This window comes from Anas acuta, chromosome 10 (assembly GCF_963932015.1).
Source record: "Anas acuta chromosome 10, bAnaAcu1.1, whole genome shotgun sequence".
NCBI classification, from domain to species: Eukaryota; Metazoa; Chordata; class Aves; order Anseriformes; family Anatidae; genus Anas; species Anas acuta.
Genome location: NC_088988.1, coordinates 11,404,407 through 11,426,028, shown reverse-complemented (window position 1 = coordinate 11,426,028; position 21,622 = coordinate 11,404,407). Strand labels below are relative to the sequence as shown.

The window sequence follows — 21,622 nt, the reverse complement described above, 5'->3', positions numbered from 1 at the left end:
GTTTTTTCCACCTCTTGGTTTATGCGGGCAGCTGTTGTGTCCCTGCAGGGTGTAACGGCCCCCCCGGTGCCTTCCAGAATCTCTTTCCCAACTGGCACCTTCAAAACCAAATCCAGAGCCAAGCCAAGCCCAGGGCTCAGGTGAGACTTCAGAAGAAGGATGGGCCTCAATTACCACTGCTCATGGGTTACCATGGCCTAAAACACCAACGGCTGGCTTCTGCTGCTTTCTGAGGTCCCAGCCATCACGCACACTGCTCCTCCCTGTGCTGCCTTCTGGGCGTGGGGCCGCTCATGTGGGATTTTGTGGCTGGAAATGGCAGAGGGAGCGGGTAGGAGCAGGAGTGAGGGGCACTGTTGAGGTGCACTGCTCATCAGGGCGGGTGATCAGCGCCTGCTGCCTCTCAGGGTCACGGACAGTCCGTGGAAATGACAAAACGGAGTTTGTCTGGCTGTTTGAAACGTAAACCAGGAGTTAATTCAGGAAGGAGGCTAGAGAAGAAAGTGATGGTCCTTAATGCGTCAGGACATCCAGCTCATCCCTACAAGAGGCCTGTGTGGCGGGCACCACAGAGCACCACAGATTGGGGTGAGTTTTTACAGACGTTGGTCTCCACACAGATGCTGGTCGGTGTCTGTGATGGAGCCTCCAGCCGCGGTGGGCAGCCCTGCGGGGCAGCAGAGCAGAGGCTGTAAGCCTGGGCGCATCCCAGCTGAGCTGTCAGCAGTCCTGGAGAGCCTGGACATCAAAGCCTTGGAGGTGAGGGCAATGACATGTTTGACACAGGAGCAACCTTTGTCCCCTGGTGCAGAGCCTTTGCCCTTGTGCTGCAGCACGCCGATTTCCAGAGGGTGAATCCCACTGCCATGGAGCCGGGCGCCCCCCCGGGTAATGCCAGCCCCTCTGCCAAGCAGAAGAAAAGCAAGAAAAGGAAAAGCAGGAGCAGCCTGCAGCCGTGCAGAAAGGTCGCATCCCGGGACGCGCTGGGTGAGCACAGTGGGTATCTGTGTCCGTGTGGTCTGGGCTGGCAGCCCACGTGCTTTAGGTGATTTTAACCGAGTTGTCTCAGGATGAATGCTCTGCTAAGGCTTAGTCCTTAGTAGGTCAGCATGGCCCCCAGCCTGTCTGCTGCTCCCAGAGCTGGAAACGTCCCTGTGGGCCAGGTGATGACAGGGGCTCTGCCACTGGTGAATTTTCAGCTGGGCACTGTGATGCTCAGGCGGACTTGCCCTCACTCTTCCCTCCAGCTGCTATTTTGTCCCTGGGATGTGGCCACAGATCCCTGGCTTTTACACCATCAGGCAGCCCTGGCTAGAAGGCATATGCCTTCCCCTGCAGTCCCTGGCTCCTGTCCTGGCAGGGGCAATCATCTTCCCTCTCCTCCCAGGACTAGTGCTACCCCTGAGCTACAGCAAAGCCCTGTCAGGGAGCAGTTGTCAGCACTGGCCTCTTCTTGTACCTCTCCAGGACGACTGCCTCGCCTGCGGCCCTTGTACCAGTACATCAACTTCGACATGCCGGAGCTGATGTGCCCATCAGAAGAAAAAGAGGAAACCCTAGGGCCGGCAGGGACAGCAACTGGTCCGGAGCTGGAAGGAGAGCTCCCACAAGGTTCAGTGTGCTTGTTGGGTTATTTGGAGTCCCACTGGGTTAGCAGCTCGTATGCCTGCTCCTTGTGGCAGAGTGCTCGTGTGAGCTCAAATAGCTGCAAAGGAGAGGCTGCTGCTCTGCTGTTGATCCCCAGCTTTGGGCAACACAGCACAGCCTGCTGCAGGTCACAGTCTGCACACTGCTGAGATGTTACAGGGCATTGCCTCCCCCTTGGTGCACAGCTCCTGCCTGGGGACTTTTGTTAGCACAAGTTGGACCCATCAGCTTGCTCCCTCTCCAAAGCCCATGCTGCTCTGCAGCACTACTAAGCAGCTGTAGGCCTTCCACGGATGCAGGAGAAAGCACCAGAATGGGGTAATTACCAAAATGAGCTTTCTGTTCATTGTTCTGCAGCATTTGGCTCCCAACATCATCTGCCACTAACAAACTGGCTGAGCCAAGGATTGAGAACTCATCTTACTGACAGCCCTTTTGCGGCCTCTCTCATGTGTAACCCACAAGGTACAGCGCCAGGCAACGCGGACCCCAAGCCAAGCAGGCCACCAAGGAAGGGAACGACCTGCTGGCAGGTCAGACAGAGAGGCAGGGAGAGGGTGAAAGGCTGAGAAGGCCTGGGAGAGGGGAGCTGGCCTTGTCCTGCCAGTGACCGGAGACCTGCAGGTCCCCACAGCTCACCTCCCCTGAAATGGGGGCTTTGTCCTTGCATGTGCCACTCTGGGGCTTCCCAGAGACCCAAAGCAGCAGGGTCAGACACAACTCTCCTATAAATCCCCAAATACTCAGTCCTTCCTAACCTCAGTTACGCTGCTGCTCGCAGACCCAGCAGCAGCCAGGCTCTGCAGTCCTGCTGCTCTGGGCTGTCAGTGACCAGCTATAAATAAGGAAAAGAGAGGGAGAAGAGCTGGTGTGATTCAGGCCATCTGCTTTATTTGAAAGAAGTGGCCAGGCTTTTGATCCACTCCCTCCTCTTGCAGGGACCTGGGCCAGCAGCGCTCTGGAGGTCCCAGCCCCAGCACTGGATGACAAACCCAGGCAGGTTGATAATGAGACGACGCTCGGCTGCACGGCCTACCTGGTGTCACCACTCGTCATTAGATATCCTCACAAGCTGTCTGCCTCCTGTGTTACCACTACAGCCTGGCTTGGATGGTGGTGATCAGCACCTCACCCATGTTTGGTTTGCTTTTTTTTTTTTTCCTGGTTGCAGAGAAGATGATTTACCTGAGGAGTGGGGGGACAACACCACAATTTTTATTATAAAATATACCTGCTTGCTGTTAGGATGCACGTGTCATAATTTCTTCCTTACTTATGAAAAGCAGGAGCCAGGGGCCAGCCGTGTCCCATAGTTGGCGATCACCCTGCGCCACCACTTCTCACCCCAGCAGACAGCAGAACACGGCCCCATCCCACCGCACCCCTTGCACTGATTTTCAAGATGAAAAGTTAGGGCATGAGCTGTCCAGAAACTCAGAGCATCGTGGCAACAGGCTTCATGTAAGCCCAGGGCAACATCTAGCACAGCCTCACCCTTCAGATCCAGCTGAGAAACGCGATGTGCTTGCATTGCAGCAGACCCAGGTAGATGCTAAGGGGCAACAGCAGGAAGCATCGCTCATGCTGGCCAGCTAAAGCCTCTAAAGCCTCTTGAATAGGCATTAGCTCTGTGCGCAGTGTTAATTAGCAGGTGTTTCCACCACCTCTGCCTTGGACAAAGAAGGATTGCATAGGAGAATCTAGACTTCACAGCAGGAACCCACCCTAGCCAAAGCAGTGCTCCGTTGGCACCATTCCCCCCTTGTGCAGGACGGCTTCTTGCAGGCTCTAGCCAGGCTGTAAGATGTGCTCCTGCTCACCCAGGAGCCTTGGCATCCCCCTTCCTCCACTGGGATCAAGGCCTAACAGGACATACTCAGTGCTTTCTTCTCCTACAGGAGTCATACTTTAGGATTTTCTGCCCTGGGCAGATGCTTGACAGTAGCACAAAGGAAGCTGCTCAATTCAGGGACAACAGCTTTAGAACAGATCCAGAACTGGCATGAACGAAGCCAGAGCTTTCTATCTGAATGCGTGTAGTGACTGTCCCAGGTGAGCTCAGGAGACATTACTCACCTGCTTTACATAGTGCACAGACAGTAGATGCTCAGAGCTATGGCAGAACAGCCTTCTAGCAGGAAAGGAAGGTTTGTGGGGAGACACAGCGTTCACTGGCCCACCTGCTAGAGCTGAAAACAGCGCCACTTTCTTCATCCATCTTAGAGCAGAGATGAGATTGTTCAGAGCACAGAACCAGCCAAGTTCCTAACCTTTAGAAGTGACTGATACATCATTTTAAAGTGTGTTGAAAGTAAATAGTTGAAGGTAAGTACCTCATTTATACACTGGCTAGAGAACGGTTCTATCCTTACCATGGGGATTTTGCTTCTTAGTTTGCATCTTCCAGAACTTCCTAGAACCAGTTAGGCAGAAAATAAAGATCCCATTAATCACAAAAGTTGACGTGGGAAACCTAAGATAAACAGGAGTATCTCCAAAATCAACTACTCAACAGCCGTAGTCTGAAGAAAATAGCAAGGAGGTGGAAAACAGACTTTCTGGTAGGACTTACTTTCCCTTGGTGATAAATGGATGACAAGTACCTTGGCAAGGACAGCACAGAGTTATCTCCTACTCTATCACACCCAGGTTGCCCAGCTGGCAGCACAGGGGCAGGGAATGACTCAACAGGTAATTAGCCCCAGCTGTGACATTTACTGTGATGATTTCAGATTGTCCAAATCGAACACAAGCACACAGCTGCCTGAAGAATGCCCTCAAACAACTTTTTATTTTTGTAGAAAACAAGTAAGATTCTTTTCAGGAAGGACCAGCTTATGAAACAGTGGTTTGCATGTTAACATACATAAATACACAGTTACAACTTAGTGGGAAATAATACATTAAAAAAGCTTTCAAGTACACAAAATAAATGTAGTAAAAATGGACTATTCCTTCCACATACCTGCTTTGGAGAAAAAATACTTCTCAAATGGAATGAACTTCCACCCATGATCTGCCAACAGATATCTCCACTGGGCACAAGCTGCAGGAGGGTGTGAGGGTGGGCAGGACCAGAGAGTTAATATCCAGTGTTTGAGATTCAAAGCAGACTTGCTCATGACAGTTAAGTCCCCATTCTCTTCAGGTATCAGCGTGTGTGTAGTGTGACAGTTTCCTAGTCAGCACACAGAGGAGCTGCAAGAGGTAGGCAATACCTCCTTACTTCCATCTGCAGATCCCTGGAAGGTTGTGGAAAGGTGCCTTGCCTGTGAGGCATTTAATAACAGTCGCAGAAATCAGAATGTGGCCCCACAGTCATGGTCCTGGTGCTGCTGGGTAGTAAACACAACTGATGGAAATAGAGCTTATGCCAAAAAAAAACCAAAAAACTGCTGGATGCAGTCAGTCTCTTGAGTAGAAAGAAAATGTTTGCAGATATGGAAGAATAACACGTATCATCGCAGACTTCCCAAAGATTTTCCTCATAACTGCCAAGACACCGTCAACAGGGAATTCATAGCATCATTGCATTATTTAAATAAAATACCAGCTTAAATTACTTTGAAAAACATTTGACATGTGCAGAAAGCCAAAGGCTGATCCTTATTTTACAAGCTTTATTCTGTTCTTCTACTCTGTCCTATGTGAGTTTAGAGACGTGTTACATCACTAAACTCTTTAATAAAATTTTACCAACTGAGGAGTGAAACTAAATCCATCTCCAAGAGAAGGCAAAGGCATCTAAACAACAGATGCTCCCTGATCTTGCTCTACTTAATCTCCTGTTAAAACTGTTAAAATAAGCGACCTGTGCAAGAGGGGTTGTGTCCCACTTCCAAGCCATGCAATGGCAGAGATCCATGCTTCACTTCAGCTACTGCAAGTGCAAAGGGCAATTCAAGTTTTTCTAAGTCTCCAAGACAAAAATTAAACGTTTACAAAAAACGGAAATATTTAAAACTCTTTAAACAATTTAAATCAGAACCGTTTCTATCGGAACATGGCATATTTTACATGTTTAAAGAAAAAAAACAAGAACCGTTATTAAATAAGAATCTACATATCTTAAAAACAGGGAGAATTTGTACAGTTACAGCCCGAAGTATCAATTGTCCTATTTTCCAAAGCAGGAATGTTCATAAGTTATTCCTCTGAAGCGCCTCGCAAAGGTTCTGATTGGCATCTGGCTCCTCGGTCATGACCTCCACAGCCTCCCACTCCCCTGACCTGCTGGATTTCTTGATGGCCTCTACGACACTTTGCATGTAGAGACCGTCTTCGAAAGAGGCTGCCATCGAGACAGGTTTGTGATCCCACGTCCGACGATCCTCCTGGTCTTGGAAAGACTTGCGCAAGGCTTGCACCATGTATACCATTCCTTTTAGGTAGAGCAGCGGGATGTCTTTAAACCCCTTGTCCAAAAGGCCTTTGTTGACAGTCAGAGAGTCCGTAAACAGTAATTCCTCTTGGAGTGCAGTGTTCTTCTGCCCATACAAGTCCGTGCCACGAGCTATGAGGCGACCTGCGGACCCAACAACCATGACTTCATGAATGAAGGAGCCGGGCATGTTGAAGTTGAGAGTCACAGTACAACAGACACCCTCACTCATCAGCATCTGGAAGAAGCAGAAGTCATCACTAGTAACATGGCGGATCCCACTGATAGCCGTGTTCTGCTTGACAAAAGTCTTGAGCAGACCGTGGACTTTCTCTGCTCGCCTGTTGATGAGGTGGGTCAGAAGGTCAATGATGTACGTCCCCATTGTATGCAGACCGCCTCCTCCCATTAGCTCATCACAGATCCAGTTGTACTTGTGGCTGAGCAGGCTCCCCCCGTAGACTCGTACATCACAGATCATCACGCTGCCCACGTAGTGTTCTTCTATCAACTGCTTCATCTTCACAAAGACAGGCAAGAAACGGAGGACGTTGCCCACGATGCTCATCAGCTTGGGGTAGTATCTGGCAGCTGTGACCATCCTGAAGGCATCCACAGAGGTAGCAGCTTTCTCACAGATCACGTTCTTCCCTATTCCTGCAGCACAAACACACCAAAAAATAACATAGCACTCATGAGCAAAACATGATGCAAGGTCCCAGCGTTTATCAGTAGAGCTTTTAAGAGTCAGGCTTTCAAAGGCAAAGGTTCAGGAACTAAAATAAGAATCCTTCCAAGATGCTTTCGTCGCAGAGCTGACAAACTCCCACAGAGAGCAGCTCTAAATAAATACAGAGCATTTCCACATCATGAGAGATGAACCATGTCATGTTTTCATGCCAATTGAGTGTTGTAGCTATACAACTATTTGAATGCCTGTACAGCCAGAAGGGAAAAAATCGCGGAGATCTATGCACTCTGCAGGGAAAAAGTGAGTGAAGGAGATTTGATTTTGAATTTCATCATCACTACAAATTTATTATTTGTAATAGATTGATAGAAATACAAGGTACCTGGTGGCCTGTGTACAGCATAAAAAAAATTGAAATAAGGTTTTGTAAAGTGAAACATTTTTGTCTGCACATACAAGCTACATGTACAATTAGACTGCAAAGGCGACTGCACGAGTTACCCAAGTGGAGCAGCACTCGCAAGATGACCTGCTGTGGTTTTGGTTATTAGTAAAGTGCTTTATTTTGTGCCCAGCCTGAATCAGTGTGGATAGTCTTTATTTTAGATACAAGGTATAAATAAGCTGATGATCCAAAAGAGCATCTCAATGGAAGATTCAACCAAACGCCTACACCCAGTGTTCTGTTGGTACTCCCTCTTCCCCCATTCTCACTCTTCGCTCACAGCATGGCTTTACTTTTCCCTATATGCCTGATAAAATGCTTCACAGCATTTTTCAATGTAGTACCTAGGGACACACCTAGAAGTTTCCAGACATTAACTCAGGATGTCAGGTCTGAAGCTCAGCCTAGTCATACTGCAGTTTCTCACAGGGAACACGACAGCAGGTGCCTCACTCAAAGCTCCTCCTGGACCACGCTCCTTGCTTCTGTCATCTGCAGGGTGAGGTGACAGCAGCACAAGTGTTTAAATCAGACTCCTGCCTACTGGGGGAAGCCAGATTCCGCACAGCAGCAGCTGCTGCACTGAGCACTCCACCTCCTGGCTGCACCAAGCAAGACTTGATGCAGGAACAGCCAAGTGGTCCAGGGGCCAGCAAGCTCCTGCAACGCAGCTTGCTGCCCTGCTCAGCCTGGGACAACTAGTGGGAAAGGAAGCTCTGAACATGCCTTTGTAGTAAATAAAATCAAAATCCACTCAGAAAACAGAACTACAATTTTTAAGTGGCCTCTTCCAAAGAAAGCACCTGAACACATACGAGTCAGCAGAAGCTTTAATGGGCAGAGAAGGGCAGGGTCACACTCCCCTGATGCTGCCTCTCAGCCTGCCAAATGCTCCTGGCTGCCCACCAGCAAACCCATTTCAGGAATCACTTCTGACTCTCCTGTACCAGTCCCTGCACTGCTCTCTGTTCAATGTTCCCCAGGGCTGGCTGAGCTCCTCTTGAGATATTTCAGTGCTGGGGTTAGCTGCCTTCTCATTATGCTGTACCTTTAAATGGCATTCATCTCAAGCCAGGTTACATCAAGATACAGATGAAAAAAGTAAAAGTAAGATGATCTTGACAGCATCCTACACAAATCATGTAATTCTCAAAGGAAATGGACAATGGAAGCGACTTTCAAGCTGCATATGCTGGGGGTACAGCGCTGCAGCCAGTGCTGCTCCCCCTTGTGCAAACCCTCCACCCTCTGGCACATAATTGAATGCAGCAGCCAACTCAGGCTGCAAAACCAAGTGAACGTTGAAACTTTCACTTCTCCACCCTCTTTGCAGCAGGGCCTTTCTTCTAGTTCTTGCTCTTCACTTCTGCCCTGTCCTGCTCCACTGAAAGAATCCAGTGCTCCTTTGTGTCCTGGAAGCCGTTTCTCAGCCAGTGCTCCCTGCGTTACCAGCTCCGTGCCTCCGCGAGCCCTGTAAGCTTCCTCAGAAAGCATTTCTTGGTGGGACACTTCCTGGACAGCAGAATAAAATAGAACATTGCCTCCTAAAGCAATCTTACATCTCTAGCCAGATCCACACAGCCCATCAGCCACAGGGTCTCTGCTTCTCTAGCAGCTGGTTAGCCATACCAGACCCAAAACCTGCCATACTCAAAGTATTTTACAGCTGGGAATAATAAAGCACAAGCACAGAAAACCCACTCTGTCTGATCGAGGCTGCCCAGAGCCATGAGCAGGAGCAGGGGATAGCAACACCAGGGTGCCCTAGCAGGGCGGGTGGCAGTCAGGCCAAGAGGGAGGGAGGACAACCCCTTGGAGGGGAATATTTATTAAAAATGGGAGAAGTGAAACACAAACCTTAAAGAGGCAGCTCTGGAGGGGGCTGCAGCCTGACATTGAACTCAGGAGAAGGACACTCAACACAGTGGCCCAGCACACCCCACTGAGAAGGCCCTTTGCGTCCCCAGGAACGTGACAAGGAGGGGCACCCGTGCAGGGCAGCATCCCTGCAGTGTGCCTGGGCTGGGGCAGCAGCCTCACGATGACAGCCACTACTCTGCAGCTCTGCTTCCTAGCTTATTGCCTGGCTGCTGTATTCACCACTGCCCATCCAACACCTGCAGTCCTCAGCCCCACCTGTCTCCAGATGAATTACAGCATTGATTCAAACTACTAAACCTACTTAGCTCGTGTAACTGTATCCGTTCCACCAAACAGAAGCCCTAGCTCTCGATTTCCCTGCATAATGTAAGAAACCTGAGGTTGCACCTAGGACCACGTACACCTAAACACTGCTGAAGCATACCAGATCACCTGTGTCCATCACAAGCAGCTGGGAGCGTCTGAGGATTCTTCACAAATAACCATCTGGTTCAAACTTGTTGGCTTCAGGAGCCTCCCAGTGAATGGATGCTCACTCCCAAATGCATTCCTTCATTTCACGTCCCGTTTGCATATGGCTGGAGAGGACCTCCCTGCTAACTCCTTACAAACATGGGAAGCACAATATGCAAAGAGCCCTCACAGCACGCTTGTTTATCCTGTTCAAGAGCAGGAAATCTGCATTTGTCACAACACAAGGCCGTGATAGAGCCCTTTCCAACTCCTTCCTCCACAATTAACATACACATGCTGTAATTTGTATGGACTCTGCAAAATCAGGGGGCCAAGCAAGCTACTTTGGAAAGCTTCCTTGAACTAGTAAGAAGTTCCTCTGTCGCCACTCCGCAAGACATCTGCTTGAAGGCTGGGCTCAGTACGTGCAGCAGCATCACCTTTAAAGTCTTAAGGAAATCCTCCTCTAAGGACTTCAAGTGCTCTGCCTCCCCAGTCTCTGCTTCACTCACACCTCACACGCTCCACAGCCTGAGCCAGCCAGTAACTCGGCGCCGGGCGCACCTCACACAGAGGTGGATGCATGTCAGCTGTGGGACATCAACCACAGAACAGGCATTTTGTGAAGTTAATTTAGTTCCTCTGAGATCAAAGGAAGCACAAATTTTAGAATAGCTTCTTGCTTTACCTGTTAGTGAGATAAACCCTAAGATTACACTCATCTTAATTTGAATTATGCTCTAGGCTTTGATCTGTTATGTCTGGTTCATGAACTCAATCCAGCGTTACAACTTCATCTCTGTCATGCCAAGGCTTCTTTCTGGATGCCTGTCAGTAAGGAACTTAAACAAATAGCACAGGCAGGAAACACCGGGTCTCTCTCTCTCCATTCTGCTAGTACTAAAAAACTAAGCACATTTTTAAACAGAAGTATAAGAATAAGTAATAAAAGTGTACATTCTTTTCCTCTTTTGAATAAAAGACTTACCACTGTACCACATCTGATCTCTCCCAAAGCCCAGTCACAGCTAGTGATACACCAAGCTATTCATCTATTATCACAATTTGCAGCCAAGGATTTTCCAATTGCAAATATGACTGCATCAACCTGAATGTTCAAAAAAAAAAAAAAAAACACACTTGCCACCTGCACTCCCCTCACTTTTTGTTCCTCCAGAGCACTGAATTATAGCAAGCTATCCAATATGGGCTTAAGATACTGCACAACATCCTTGGTAGCAGGTACACAAACACTGCTGCCACTAACCTCCCGGGAAAGCTGAAAGACTTGGCCAGAATCATACTGCTCTGAGCTGCCTGCATCACTTCGCAGATCAGAATATTTTGGGAAACAGAAGCAAAGAATAAATAGCCCTTTACAACTTCACCCAGCGATTTCCCTTGCTTTTTCAACTTTCCAACTTCTCTATACTTGCAGTCAAGCACACACACCTCACCTCTGTACTTCTGCAGCAGCTTTAACCACCTTGCCTCCACCGTTCAATGTCAGCTTTCAAAGACTATTCATTTTAGTTAAAAATCCACCAGAGAAGGTGCCATCCTCTCCTTCTAGCACACTTCATGCTTGACCATCAAGAGCCAAGAGAACTACTGAAATACTTACTATCATTTAAAGGAATTTCTAGCATATTTAAAGATAAATTCTAACTTACAGTTCAAGTGTTCAAAAATTAAAATACCTTATATTCAGAGAACAGTAGTTCTTTGTAAAGAAAGAAATCTAACACTCAAAAAAACCTAAGATCTCTCTCTGCATATCTAAGCAGCGTTATGGCATTGCAAATGTGTAAGGAGTTGTTTACTTCCAAAACAAATTACTGCAGAGCAAAGAGGCTAAGAACAACAAACCGCCCTCGCCTGCATGGTTTGAGACATTACCCATCCTGAAATTATCTCACAGGGATCTGCTGTAAACACAATAAAAATCTCACACTCCTTATTTACGGAATTACACACAAGCACACCCCACGCTGGGTGAGGTGAAGGCACATTAGCACTACAAAGCTGTGCCCTGCAGAACCAGGAACGCCGGGGTGCCCGGGCGGCTGCCTCCTGCCCGTTCTCCCTTCTCTCGCAGCCGCTCTCGCCCAGCTCACCTGGCTGCATTCCACCTGCTGTCCCCAGCTGTCACCTACCCTCTCCTCCACGCCAGGTGAAGGATTCCTCCAGCAAGTCTGCACCCTGGGAAACAGCAGCCTGTCACAGACACTGAGAAAATCATCACCAAGAGGTGGCAAGGGGCACGGCACGCATGCTGAGAACAGCATCCGCAGAGGATTTGGGTCTTAACTCACACAGTCCTACTGAACACGTACACACATTTTTTATTCAAAGGCTTTTACCTTTCAAGTTTGGTTCTGTGGAGGAACAAGCAGAGATGAAAATCTCCCCTCCCTTCCCCCTCTCCCCACAACAAATTTCAGGTTCCCATTCCAAGGCATGGGAAGATCTGAAATGAATTAAACTACAAGGTTAGTGTTGTTTTGGTTTTTGTTCCCCAAATGGGAACAAAAGATTTTTCTACTTCAGCATGTTTTTGGAAGTAGCTTACTTTACTAAAAATCTCCCCACTGCAAGTTCAGCCTGAAGAATACATGGAAAATTTTAGCCCAATTGATTCAAGATTTTCAATGCTATAATTCTAAAAAGAAATAAAAATCTAGGTAACCTTTCTTGCAAATGGTGCTACGAATTCCAAGCAAAACCTTTAGTACCGTACTTGCACCCTGCTACAACCAGAATCGTGCAGAGCTTCAGATTTCAATCTGCCAATTAGTTATGAATTTTTGGTCCAACTCTAAAAACGAAAAGGTACCTAGAGCTTTCACAGCAATTTGCCGGGTTAGGGGTGGAGGGATATTGATGCAAACCAAATCTACGTCCTGGTGCAGCAAGACATCATCAGTCCGACTCGTGTAGAAGGAGATATTCATTTCTTCTGCCAGCTGCTTCGCCTCCTCTTCAGTCTTTCCCCAGAGCGCTTCAATAGAGAAGCCTTCTGCTCGCAGCAAGGGGACCAGGACCCGGGCGGTGCTGCCAGTCCCAAACACACCCACTCCGGGAAGCATTTTCATTCTGCGTTCATTCAAGCATCAGGGTCAACATGTGGGCCTCCAAGGAAGTGCTCAGCTCCTCAGCTTTCCGCTCCATCCACAGTTCCTAAAACACAGAAAGTTACAAGTCAATGCAAACAAAAACTGTATTTTGAAGTCAAAGGCATCTATAGCCTGACTGCTAGCATTTATCCTTCAAAAGTTTCAAAGATTCTCCTGAAGAAAAAAAATTATATGAAAAAAACACCTTGTAATATTTGGAGAAATAGTTTTAAGGGACAAGCCAGAGAGCCCTGTTGCAGAAGGCAGGAAGGATGGATAGCAAGCAGCCTGACAAGTCACGGGGCCCTCTCGAGCCTCGAAATGCAGGAAATGCTCACAAAGGAGCACACATCGTGATGATGCAAGCCCCTAAATGAGATAAAGGATTGTGAGATGAGGTAGTACCTTCTGTTAGACAAACAGATACTGAGAAAAAACGTAGCAAGCTTGTGGGTGCACACGTCTTTATTCCTACCCAAATATAAAAACTGAAAGCAGCTACTGGGACCTTAAACTTACGGCAGGTAGTTAAGCCACTACAGAGGATATCTAGAAAACACGTCCTGTGAGGAAAGCTCGCGTTCATTTGGTTAAGTCACACTTTTGTTCTTGCAAGTATTTCCTGGTAAATAAATCCCCTCTGATCCTTGCTTGCCAGTGTCTCAGGACTGCACTGGCCACATCTGGCTGGATTTCCTCGCATGGTTGTGGCGCTAACCCCAGGATGTCAGAGGCCCTCAACGTGTCATGCCTTTGGGAACCCTACCTCCTGCACCCCGGCGGTGAGCCATTTCTTCTAAGGAAAGTTTGCTTGATTTTATATTCATGACAAATATTTACAGATGCTGTAAAACATCTCATGAAATATTCACTGAATTAATTCTGTATGTTTTTTCCCATGTTCAGTGTGATGTTAGGTTTGTCATACCATTCTTGCCTGCTATTTGAAATTAATTCCCTGTTATTCAACACTTAGAGGCACACACAAATAGGGACGGTACCAAGACGATCTAGACAATCTTTATCGTTCTGCATGAAATAGTAACGTACTGACAGGAAATACAGCTTCTAGTCAGGCTTTTATAAATAATGTGAAGAAGAATAAGATCCTGCCACCGGTCAAAATGCAAAGATACACGTTGAAGCCCCCCACATACAGATTTGGGGGTTTACAGGCCAGAAGAAAAACCACTCACAGTGAGCACCACATTCTTTTGAACAGACATCAACTGAACAATGCAGAACACAGACCAGGTACGTGCATGCTCACACCAGGTTGTACAGCCACGCTCAGCAATGGCAAATTTACACAGCACGGCAAGACTTTAGGAGAGGACGAAATCTTTGAGAATGCTATTAAGAGCACATTGCAGCACGTAACACACCCAACAGATAAGCTGACTTCCGTAACACTTGCTTATTCTAAGCTTTATTTTTTTCCTGTTTCCCATCCAACTACCTCTTTAAAATCTCAGGGAGGTGGAATTCATTTTCTGATTTTGGAAATTTTGTATTCCCAAAATGCGCTGCTGCATCACTGTTGCTAACAGATACTGGCACAACCACAAATCCCACTGCTTTACCTCCACAGATACAGCTCTGGATGGTACCAGACAAGGACACCTGCTCACCACTAGCACCACGACAAAAGCCCTGTGTCATCAATGTTTAGCAAACCCAGCCTCAGCAGTGACTTGTCACAATGCAGCCACACTCCCAGCACGTGAAGATGTGGCTTGCACAGCTGGAGCGGAGTCCAAACCCCACTGCGTCAGGATGCAGCCACTGCTGCCGCAAGAGGCAGCTGTCATTACATCCACTAAGAACACAGAGAAGCTCCAGGAGAACAGCGCTGTCACCCTGCAGAAGTCCCCAAAGCACCTTTCTTGGAAACACTGCAAACCTCTCTGATGCTTCTCATCCAAGAGGAAAAAAAAGCAGATCTGAAAAGACTCAGAAAAAGGTGACAAAAAGCACGCAACATCTATGCAAGGAAGACCTCAGCAAGCAAAGATTCCTCAACCCGAAAAAGACATCGCTGCAGGATGTCATGGAGGGTAATAAAGCCATGATTAACCATTAATGAGAAGTCAAAGGGAGGCTAAGCAAGCTCAAGGCACGCCTCAAGGGGTGTGAAATACGCACAGGTCATACCAAGTGCAGTAAGTAGCAGAGCTGGTAGAGCACAAGAGATGGAGAGGGGCTTCAGCACGTCCTCGTCCTGTTCTTTGCACCCTCCTCCTCAGGCTCGTGGCCAGCACGGTCTGGCCATGCTGTTTGGAGAGGGAAAACACGGTGGTGTCCCTCTGTAGCTTGACTGATCTGGAAACGTGACTTGGAGCGGAGGCCAGCACGTGCTGACTGGAGGCCTGGGAAGCCTGAGTGGTCTCTCCGAGGGTCTCGCTGAGGTCTGGGCACGCAGAGTGGCAGTGGCACGAGGGGGCACACGGGGCCGGGTGTCCCCAGGAGGTCCGCTGGTCCCATCCTGACAGCAGCCTGCAGCCGGAGCGTGTGGCAGCACTCCTGGCCGCAGGAAAGAGGCCTGACTGCGAGCAGCACCCTCAGCTCCATCCAGAAGCCGGGTGCCATTTACACCAGGTCACAGCAAGCCTGAAAGCTTCTAAGGAGCCTGTGGGGATCAGTCATTAAAATCGTAAAAAGCCTTTTAGAGGCCAGTCTTTCTGGAAAGGAGAGCCATCGCTCACCAGTATCCCCAGTCACAGGGCTGGGCAACGCTTTCCTGAGAGCCCTCACATAGAAACGAGGGGCAGCCGGACTGCAACAAGAGGCACAGCCCGGCTGAGGCGAGCCGCCCCTCGCCGCCCCTCACCGCCCCTCAGCACCTCACGGCCCCGCTCAGCCCCGCGGCGTGCCCGAGGCCCCGGCGCTCCGGGACGGAAAATGCGACGGGCACCGCGGCTCCCAGCCCCGGAGAGTCCCCCCCAGCCCTTACCTGCCGCCGGAGGTTCGCCGAGGGGCCCGGCGGCTCCGCCTCGCCTCCATCCCGGCGGCGGCCGCTGCTCGCTCCCGGCGCCGGCGACGCCCTGAGCGGCCCCACCGCCTCCTCAGCAGCCGGGGCGGGCACGGGCGCTTGAAATGGCGGCGCCCTGAGCGCCTTCGGAGGTTGAGGGAGGCGCAGCCAATCGTGAGGCGGGATTCGAGGGAGGGGGAGGGTCTTCTGCTGACGGGCAGCGCTTCTAGCCAATCGAAGGGCGGCGCGGCGGCTGGGCTGAGGGTGGGCGGGCACAGGGGTGAAGGCAGCGAGGCTGGGCGCTGCCCGGCCAGGCCGCGTCCCTTTGAGCCCCGGGATCGTTGGAAACAACTTCAGACAGAAGCAATAAAAGAGGGAGGGGGCCCACAGGGCTCGATTTCCCAGTCCAAGTTGGGGATCGTGGGCAAAATGGCTGGAAAGCCTTTAATTGGGATCTTATTAAAGAACTACATAAGGCGGTGACCGCTTATGGGTTGTCAGCCCCGTTTACACGGTCCCTGCTGGAGAATGCCATGAGCTTCTAACCTCCTGTGATGTGTGACAAGTGGTGACGATGATATTAACTCCAACACAAAAGTTATTATGGGAACAGAAATGGAGAGAGTGGAGCAAACACACAGCGCTCCGAAATTCAGAAAGGCAGCCGGGGGATCCGCTTTTTGGGGTCGTTGTACCTCACCTGCTGGGTACAGACCCGATGGCAGATCCGTGCCTTCAGGCATGTCTACATCCAGACATCCTCTAGCTGACCGTGACCCTGGCCCTCCAGGCAGTGCTAACAATTCCAGAGACTGCAGACCCTGCACAGCCCTTTACAGAGGTCCAGCAAGGGCTGTCTGAGCCGTACGGACACCGAGTCGCTGGCGTCCGCTTTTGCAGCAGCACTGAGCATCAGTCAGGACCCAAGGGTCACAAAAAATGCTATGGGTGCGGAGAGATCCAGCCCCGACCACTTCATGTCGAGAGGCAAGGCAGGCTGCTCCAGCATCCATGCCAATGATTTCTCCCAAGACCCAGCTGGGATTCTCAGCAACACACCCCAAAAGGCAGCTGGGCTGTGCAGGATACCTGTGCTGTGGATACTCTTCCTCATGGCCACTTGGCAGTGCCTGCTCTTGCTCTTCTGCAGCTGCAGGCTTCCTTGGCACTCGGGAGCAGGGAGCAGCTCTGGGGAGGAGAGGGGCAATCGTGGTGCCCCGGGGATCTTGTCCTGGCATCCCTGCAGCCAGAGGCAGCCGGGTTGCATGAGAGGCCACCCAGAAAGCATTGTCCTGGCCAAGCAGAAGCTTGTGCTGGCAGCCCATGTGTGGGCAGCTGGTGACACCTGGTCAACCTGGTGACCCCGTGTCAAACCACGCACAGAGTGGCCGCGGTGTTTTGGGGTTGGCAGGGCCAACACACGCCTGGTCCCCCAGCAGCAGGAGCACTCCTTCCTCAGAGGGGTCTGTCCCCCACTGTGAAAAGGGCTCCAGGGGCAAGGGAAATTGGGAAGCCCTTTCCCCTGGACCCATGGGGCACGCACTTCACCCACCTGTGCTGGTGACAGCGAGCCAGCAGGCTGGGATAGGAAAGAGCATGGAAGCACCAACACACATGGGTGTGGTGCTGTGTCAGAGCCCAGAGCGCGTGGCTGAGCTGAGATGGAATCAAGCAGCAAAGAGAGGAGATAACGTCAGCCTGAAGTGAGGGAACTGAGGAGAGGGTAAGCCCTGGTGTGCAAGAGGAACTGCCTGCACAGCACGGGTGAGCGGTGCAGAGCAACCGCCCCGGTGCCGCAGGAAAAGACGTGGCCCCAGCCCCTCCGCCCCGAGCGCTGGGAGGCTTTCTGGAGAGCTGCCTGAGGAAGGAGACATGAGCACCCTGCTGCTGAGAGCCTTTCTGCCCCTGCTGCTCCTCGCCTGGCTGCCTGCAGGTGAGTCCTCGCTTTGGGGAGGGGTGTGAGGATGAGGAGGATGAGGATGAGGGGCAGTACCAGCACTGGGGACCGTGGCCTGCAGGCAGCTGGAGGGCATCGCAGGGCTGTCACCAGTCCCTCCCAGTGCCTGCAGGAAAGTTGCCCGCTCTCTGAACCCTGTGTGTGGGTGATACACCTGCAAGAGGTTTGGGACAGAGCTTTGCCATCTGCTCTGGGCTCTGCTCTTCCTGCAGCATCTACCACCCCTTTTGCACCAGCACCTCCGCAGGTGCCTGGCAGTGCCCCCCCCGCCATTGCCTGGGCACAGGCTCCAGGAGCTGCCTGCAGGGCCCCAGTTTTGGTCGCCAGGCTTCAGAACAGCCTCATCTTCAGAGCAGGAAATTGAAAGCTCTTTCAAGTAGGAAACACCTTACATAACGCAGAAGATATCAGCATGGATAAACAGTGTGCTCGTAACTCATCCCAAACACACATAGAGTCCACCAAAGGTGGAAACAAGGACAGACTGCCTGGGGGAACGCAGACACACTGCCTGAACACACCCAGGTAGTGTTAGAAAAGCCAAATGCCACCTGGAGTTCCACCTTGTGAGGAACATGAAGAGGCAGAGAGAATGGTTTCTGTAAGTACATTGAGGGCAAAAGTAAAGCTAAGGATTATGAGTTAACTCGTGAGAGAGAGGCAGAGGACACAGTGAAAAGGATATGGAAAAGGCTGAGGTACTTGGTGCTTTTTTTTTTTTTTTCCCATCCCTGGTGGTTTTCAACACCAGGCTGGACGAGGCCCTGGGCAACCTGATCTAGTGGGTGGCATCCCTGCCCACGACAGGGGGTTGGAACTGGATGGTCTTTAAGGTCTCTTCCAACCCAAAGCGATTCTGTGATCCTGTTCTGTGAAAACAGGCAGGGGAAGAAAGAATTGGAGATGTCCCTAAGCCTGATGCCTGGGAAGGGGGTCAGCTGGCATCCTCAGGGCTTCATATGCAGGAAGTGGGTATTTCTTAACACAAAGCCAGCCCTCCATGTTTCTTTTTCTGCAGGACTCACTCAACAGCATTCAGTCCCCTCAATGAAAATCAATGTGTCAGAGCTCAGCTTGCAGTGTCTGTTCCAGATGGTGTCAAACTGCACTGACCAGACAGTGAAACAGTTTGTAGACCAGATCAAAAACATGATGGAGAAGAAGGAAGAGATAGTTGAGATTCGTATTTCATATGAGGAAAAACCTTCTGCTGTTGGAAGTATGAATGAAACAAAAACAGCAACATGCACGTGTGAGATGAGCAACACAACTGGGGTGAAAGATGAAACCAACAAGACCCAGCATGGTAAGAGCCACAAGGCCACCAACACCCACGGCAGCACAGAGGGGAAGGGGTGAGGCAGAGACAGAGAGGGGGCCTCGCTTGGTAGGTGGGAAGTGACTTCAGCTCTGAGGTTCAGGAGCAATTTTTAAGCTACTCCAGAAGCTCCTTGCCAGAGTGAGCTTTGGGGGATGGAAGGAAGCCATAGAGGCTTGGGGGGGGACGGGACGGGACAACTACTACATTATCTCTGCTTCCCTATGGCTGACAGCTTCCCTACAGCCAGCCCTCGGTCCCAATGCACGTGGCTCTGGGAAACAACGGGGACTGAGCCCAGGGCTTTGGCAGCACCTCCTGCTGCGGGTTCCTGCACACCCTTCTGCCTAGGCTGCAGGAGGAGCAGGTGTCTCCCCAAGTCCTCTGCAGTTTTTGATCTGACACTGCAGGTGTCCCCGCCGAAAGCAGAGCAATGAGCATAGCACCTGCTGCCTCCACGTGGGCGTTCACTTGTGTCTCTGCCTTCCAGAATTGGGCCCTGAGATGTCTCCGACCAGCAGCCCTGAGTGTAAGACCTATGAAGGTGAGGCACCATGGCCCTGAAGGTGCTGGAGCCTGAACTGCCCGCAGCTATGAGGGGGTTGTAGGAGTTCTTAGGGAGAAAGAGGGGCAGAAAGGGGGGGAATGGCTCCTGCTGTTCTCTCCTGTCTGAGCTGCTGGCAAATTGGTGTGGGCACCAGCCAGTCACAGGCCATGAGCACCAGCAATGCGGGGAAGCTGCTGCCGCGCACAGCCCCCAGCTGGCAGAGCCTTTTAGATGAGGTTCTGGGGACCTTCCCCAGCAGGGCTTTGTCAGTAAGGGTGGTGGGTGTTTTGGGGTGCAGACCATGAGCCAGCGGGGTGCTCTGGGAGCTCTCCTGCTGCAGGGCTGCAAGCTGCGGTGTGGGGACAGCAGCTCATGTGCATTCTGTGCTTGCTGTGCAACACAGGAATCATCCACACGTATATCATCCCTGGGTCGCTGGTTTTGTTGATTTTCTTCCTGATTTGTGTTCTGATGTGTTTGTGCAGAAGGAACCAAAGGAATGCTAAAGGTAAGGCTGAGCCTGGGCTACACCACTGTCTCCAGTGGGAGCTGGTGAGCGCTGTCTCACAACCTCTGGATGGACTGAGACGTGTGAGACGCCTGCTGTGCAGGTGTTTTCTGCATTAAAATTAATGATAGTCAACGACATTTTCTTTTTCAGGAAAATCTGAAAGCAAGCATGTGGAAGAGATGAGTCAGCTCAGCACGGTAAGCCGGGGAGAGCTTTTCATGCGTTGCTCTGTTCTCTCTAACAAAAAGCAGTTGAATGCCCCTTTAAAGGGCTTCAGAGCAACGGTTTCTGAGCAAGCCAGGGCCTCCCGTACAGTGTTTGGTCAGTGGGAAATAACTTGTGCCAGTATCTGGATATGTACAGAACTGACAGCCAAAGGCCTGCTCACTGCTGTCTTCCTCTGCAGCCTCAAAACGAGGAGGTGATGTACGCGAAGCTGAAGTTTGAAAAGACGGAGACAAAACCTGCTGCTGCCTCAGAAGTTGTTTACGCTGAGATAAAATCACAACAGAAGTAGAGAGCTGAAAATGCCGGTGCTGCTGATGCAAAGGGAAGGTTCTGCTGGGGACAGGGCAAGTGAGAGCGAAGGGAGGGACAAACAGCTTGTCACATGCTTGCCACAGCTGCGACCCCTGAAAACAAGGGATCTGGTTTTCACAATCTGAAACCACTGCTCTAAGGCAGTGCCATCTTGGCCAACAAAACCTTCTGTTTACCCCCAGGTGGTACTTTACATTCCCAGGTAGAAGCCAGCTCTCCAGCTGGGACAGGTCCCCCTTGTGTTCCCGCGGAAAGGCCGCAGCAGCTTTTTGCTGGTGACTGCTTCTAGCAACTTGTGCCGTGCCTCAGTAGCAGCAGCAGGCACCGTGTGGCTGCCCCAGCCTGGGAAGCACTCAGTGTCCCAGTAGTGCTGGAGCAAGTGGCCCTCTAGGAAGCTCTCCTGCCAGCACTGGGTGATGTATGCGCTGTGAAAAGCCCTGAAGCAGTTTTCTGGATTTCCTTGCTATGTCCAGAGCAGGCATCTTCTGTGACAAATTTCACCCTTGTCTGATTCACTCACTTGCAACACAAGAAGCAGGGACAGAAAGGAATAGTTTGCTTTGCAGAGGTCCAATGTGGCTATAGCTGAAGTGATTTGCTTTATACCAGGAATTGACACATGTATGTTTGTCAATACTGTCTTTAATCTGAAAAAATAAAAATAAAAGGTGAAGTTTTTTGCTGTCAGTGTTGCCATTTACCTACTGCTGCTGGTGGGGACTGAGCTGAAGCACTGGAAGAATTGCCAGGGCGTGGGGAGTGACACTAATAAAGGCATTGAGGTAGCCAGGGAATGAGGGGCACAAATAGGCTCCACCAACCGCAGAACTTCCTCACCAGCCTCCTCCTGGACACTCATAGACCTGGAGGAAGAGGAGGATTGCTGGGAGTGCTGCAGCTTGAGGAGAAGGCAGAAATTACGTGGGGAGGTACGAAATGCAGCACCAGCCACCCTGCTCCCTCCTGCTGGGGCAGGCAGGGAGCCTGGAGGGGCTGAAGCCCAGCAAGAGGACAGCGAGGGGTCTACTGGCCATGTTGGAGAGGCAAGTGGGGAGGCTTCAGAGGAGGCAAAAAGGGCTGCAGAGGACCTCCTTAACATCCCACAGATGAACAAAATGGCCACAAAGACAGGAGAAATACCAATGACGTGGGCAGAATAACACA

At 50.6% G+C, this 21,622-nt stretch overlaps 2 protein-coding genes and 1 long non-coding RNA gene across 8 annotated transcripts; 2 read left to right on the top strand and 1 right to left on the bottom strand.

The window, feature by feature from the left end:
• Positions 1-771: 771 nt before the first annotated feature.
• On the top strand, positions 772-3,221 carry LOC137861844 (uncharacterized). Its single transcript, XR_011099886.1, has 4 exons — positions 772-987; positions 1,468-1,611; positions 2,005-2,112; positions 2,586-3,221. It is a non-coding gene; the product is annotated as an uncharacterized lncRNA (long non-coding RNA).
• Positions 3,222-4,419: 1,198 nt separating this feature from the next.
• GFOD2 (Gfo/Idh/MocA-like oxidoreductase domain containing 2) lies at positions 4,420-15,725 on the bottom strand. Of its 5 annotated transcripts, XM_068693389.1 has the most exons (3): positions 15,568-15,725; positions 12,335-12,678; positions 4,420-6,685 (listed from the first exon to the last, which is right to left on the bottom strand). In XM_068693389.1, exons 2-3 carry the CDS (start codon positions 12,591-12,593, stop codon positions 5,787-5,789), a joined length of 1,158 nt encoding a protein of 385 aa, XP_068549490.1. In that variant the 5' UTR covers positions 12,594-12,678; positions 15,568-15,725; the 3' UTR covers positions 4,420-5,786. The 5 variants fall into 5 exon arrangements, with proteins under 5 accessions (XP_068549490.1, XP_068549492.1, XP_068549494.1 ...); XM_068693391.1 differs by lacking the exon at positions 15,568-15,725 and having other exon boundaries at positions 12,390-12,529; XM_068693393.1 differs by lacking the exons at positions 12,335-12,678; positions 15,568-15,725 and adding an exon at positions 12,188-12,307.
• A 1,575-nt stretch (positions 15,726-17,300) lies between these two features.
• Positions 17,301-21,145, top strand: LOC137861750 (uncharacterized). 2 transcript variants are annotated; one of them, XM_068693194.1, is made up of 6 exons: positions 17,302-17,518; positions 18,561-18,848; positions 19,351-19,404; positions 19,811-19,915; positions 20,069-20,115; positions 20,325-21,145. In XM_068693194.1, exons 1-6 carry the CDS (start codon positions 17,458-17,460, stop codon positions 20,433-20,435), a joined length of 666 nt encoding a protein of 221 aa, XP_068549295.1. In that variant the 5' UTR covers positions 17,302-17,457; the 3' UTR covers positions 20,436-21,145. The 2 variants fall into 2 exon arrangements, with proteins under 2 accessions (XP_068549296.1, XP_068549295.1); XM_068693195.1 differs by lacking the exon at positions 19,811-19,915 and having other exon boundaries at positions 17,301-17,518.
• Positions 21,146-21,622: the final 477 nt, after the last annotated feature.

Excerpts from the sequence above, each read along its gene's own strand:
- GFOD2 (XM_068693389.1), bottom strand. The coding sequence starts at position 12,593 with ATGAAAATGCTTCCCGGAGTGGGTGTGTTTGGGACTGGCAGCACCGCC. Across the intron at positions 6,686-12,334 it reads AATTGCTGTGAAAGCTCTAG|GAATAGGGAAGAACGTGATC; the intron begins GTACCTTTTCGT and ends TTTGTGCTGCAG.
- LOC137861750 (XM_068693194.1), top strand. The coding sequence starts at position 17,458 with ATGAGCACCCTGCTGCTGAGAGCCTTTCTGCCCCTGCTGCTCCTCGCC. Across the intron at positions 17,519-18,560 it reads CCTCGCCTGGCTGCCTGCAG|GACTCACTCAACAGCATTCA; the intron begins GTGAGTCCTCGC and ends CTTTTTCTGCAG. Across the intron at positions 19,405-19,810 it reads TGAGTGTAAGACCTATGAAG|GAATCATCCACACGTATATC; the intron begins GTGAGGCACCAT and ends TGTGCAACACAG.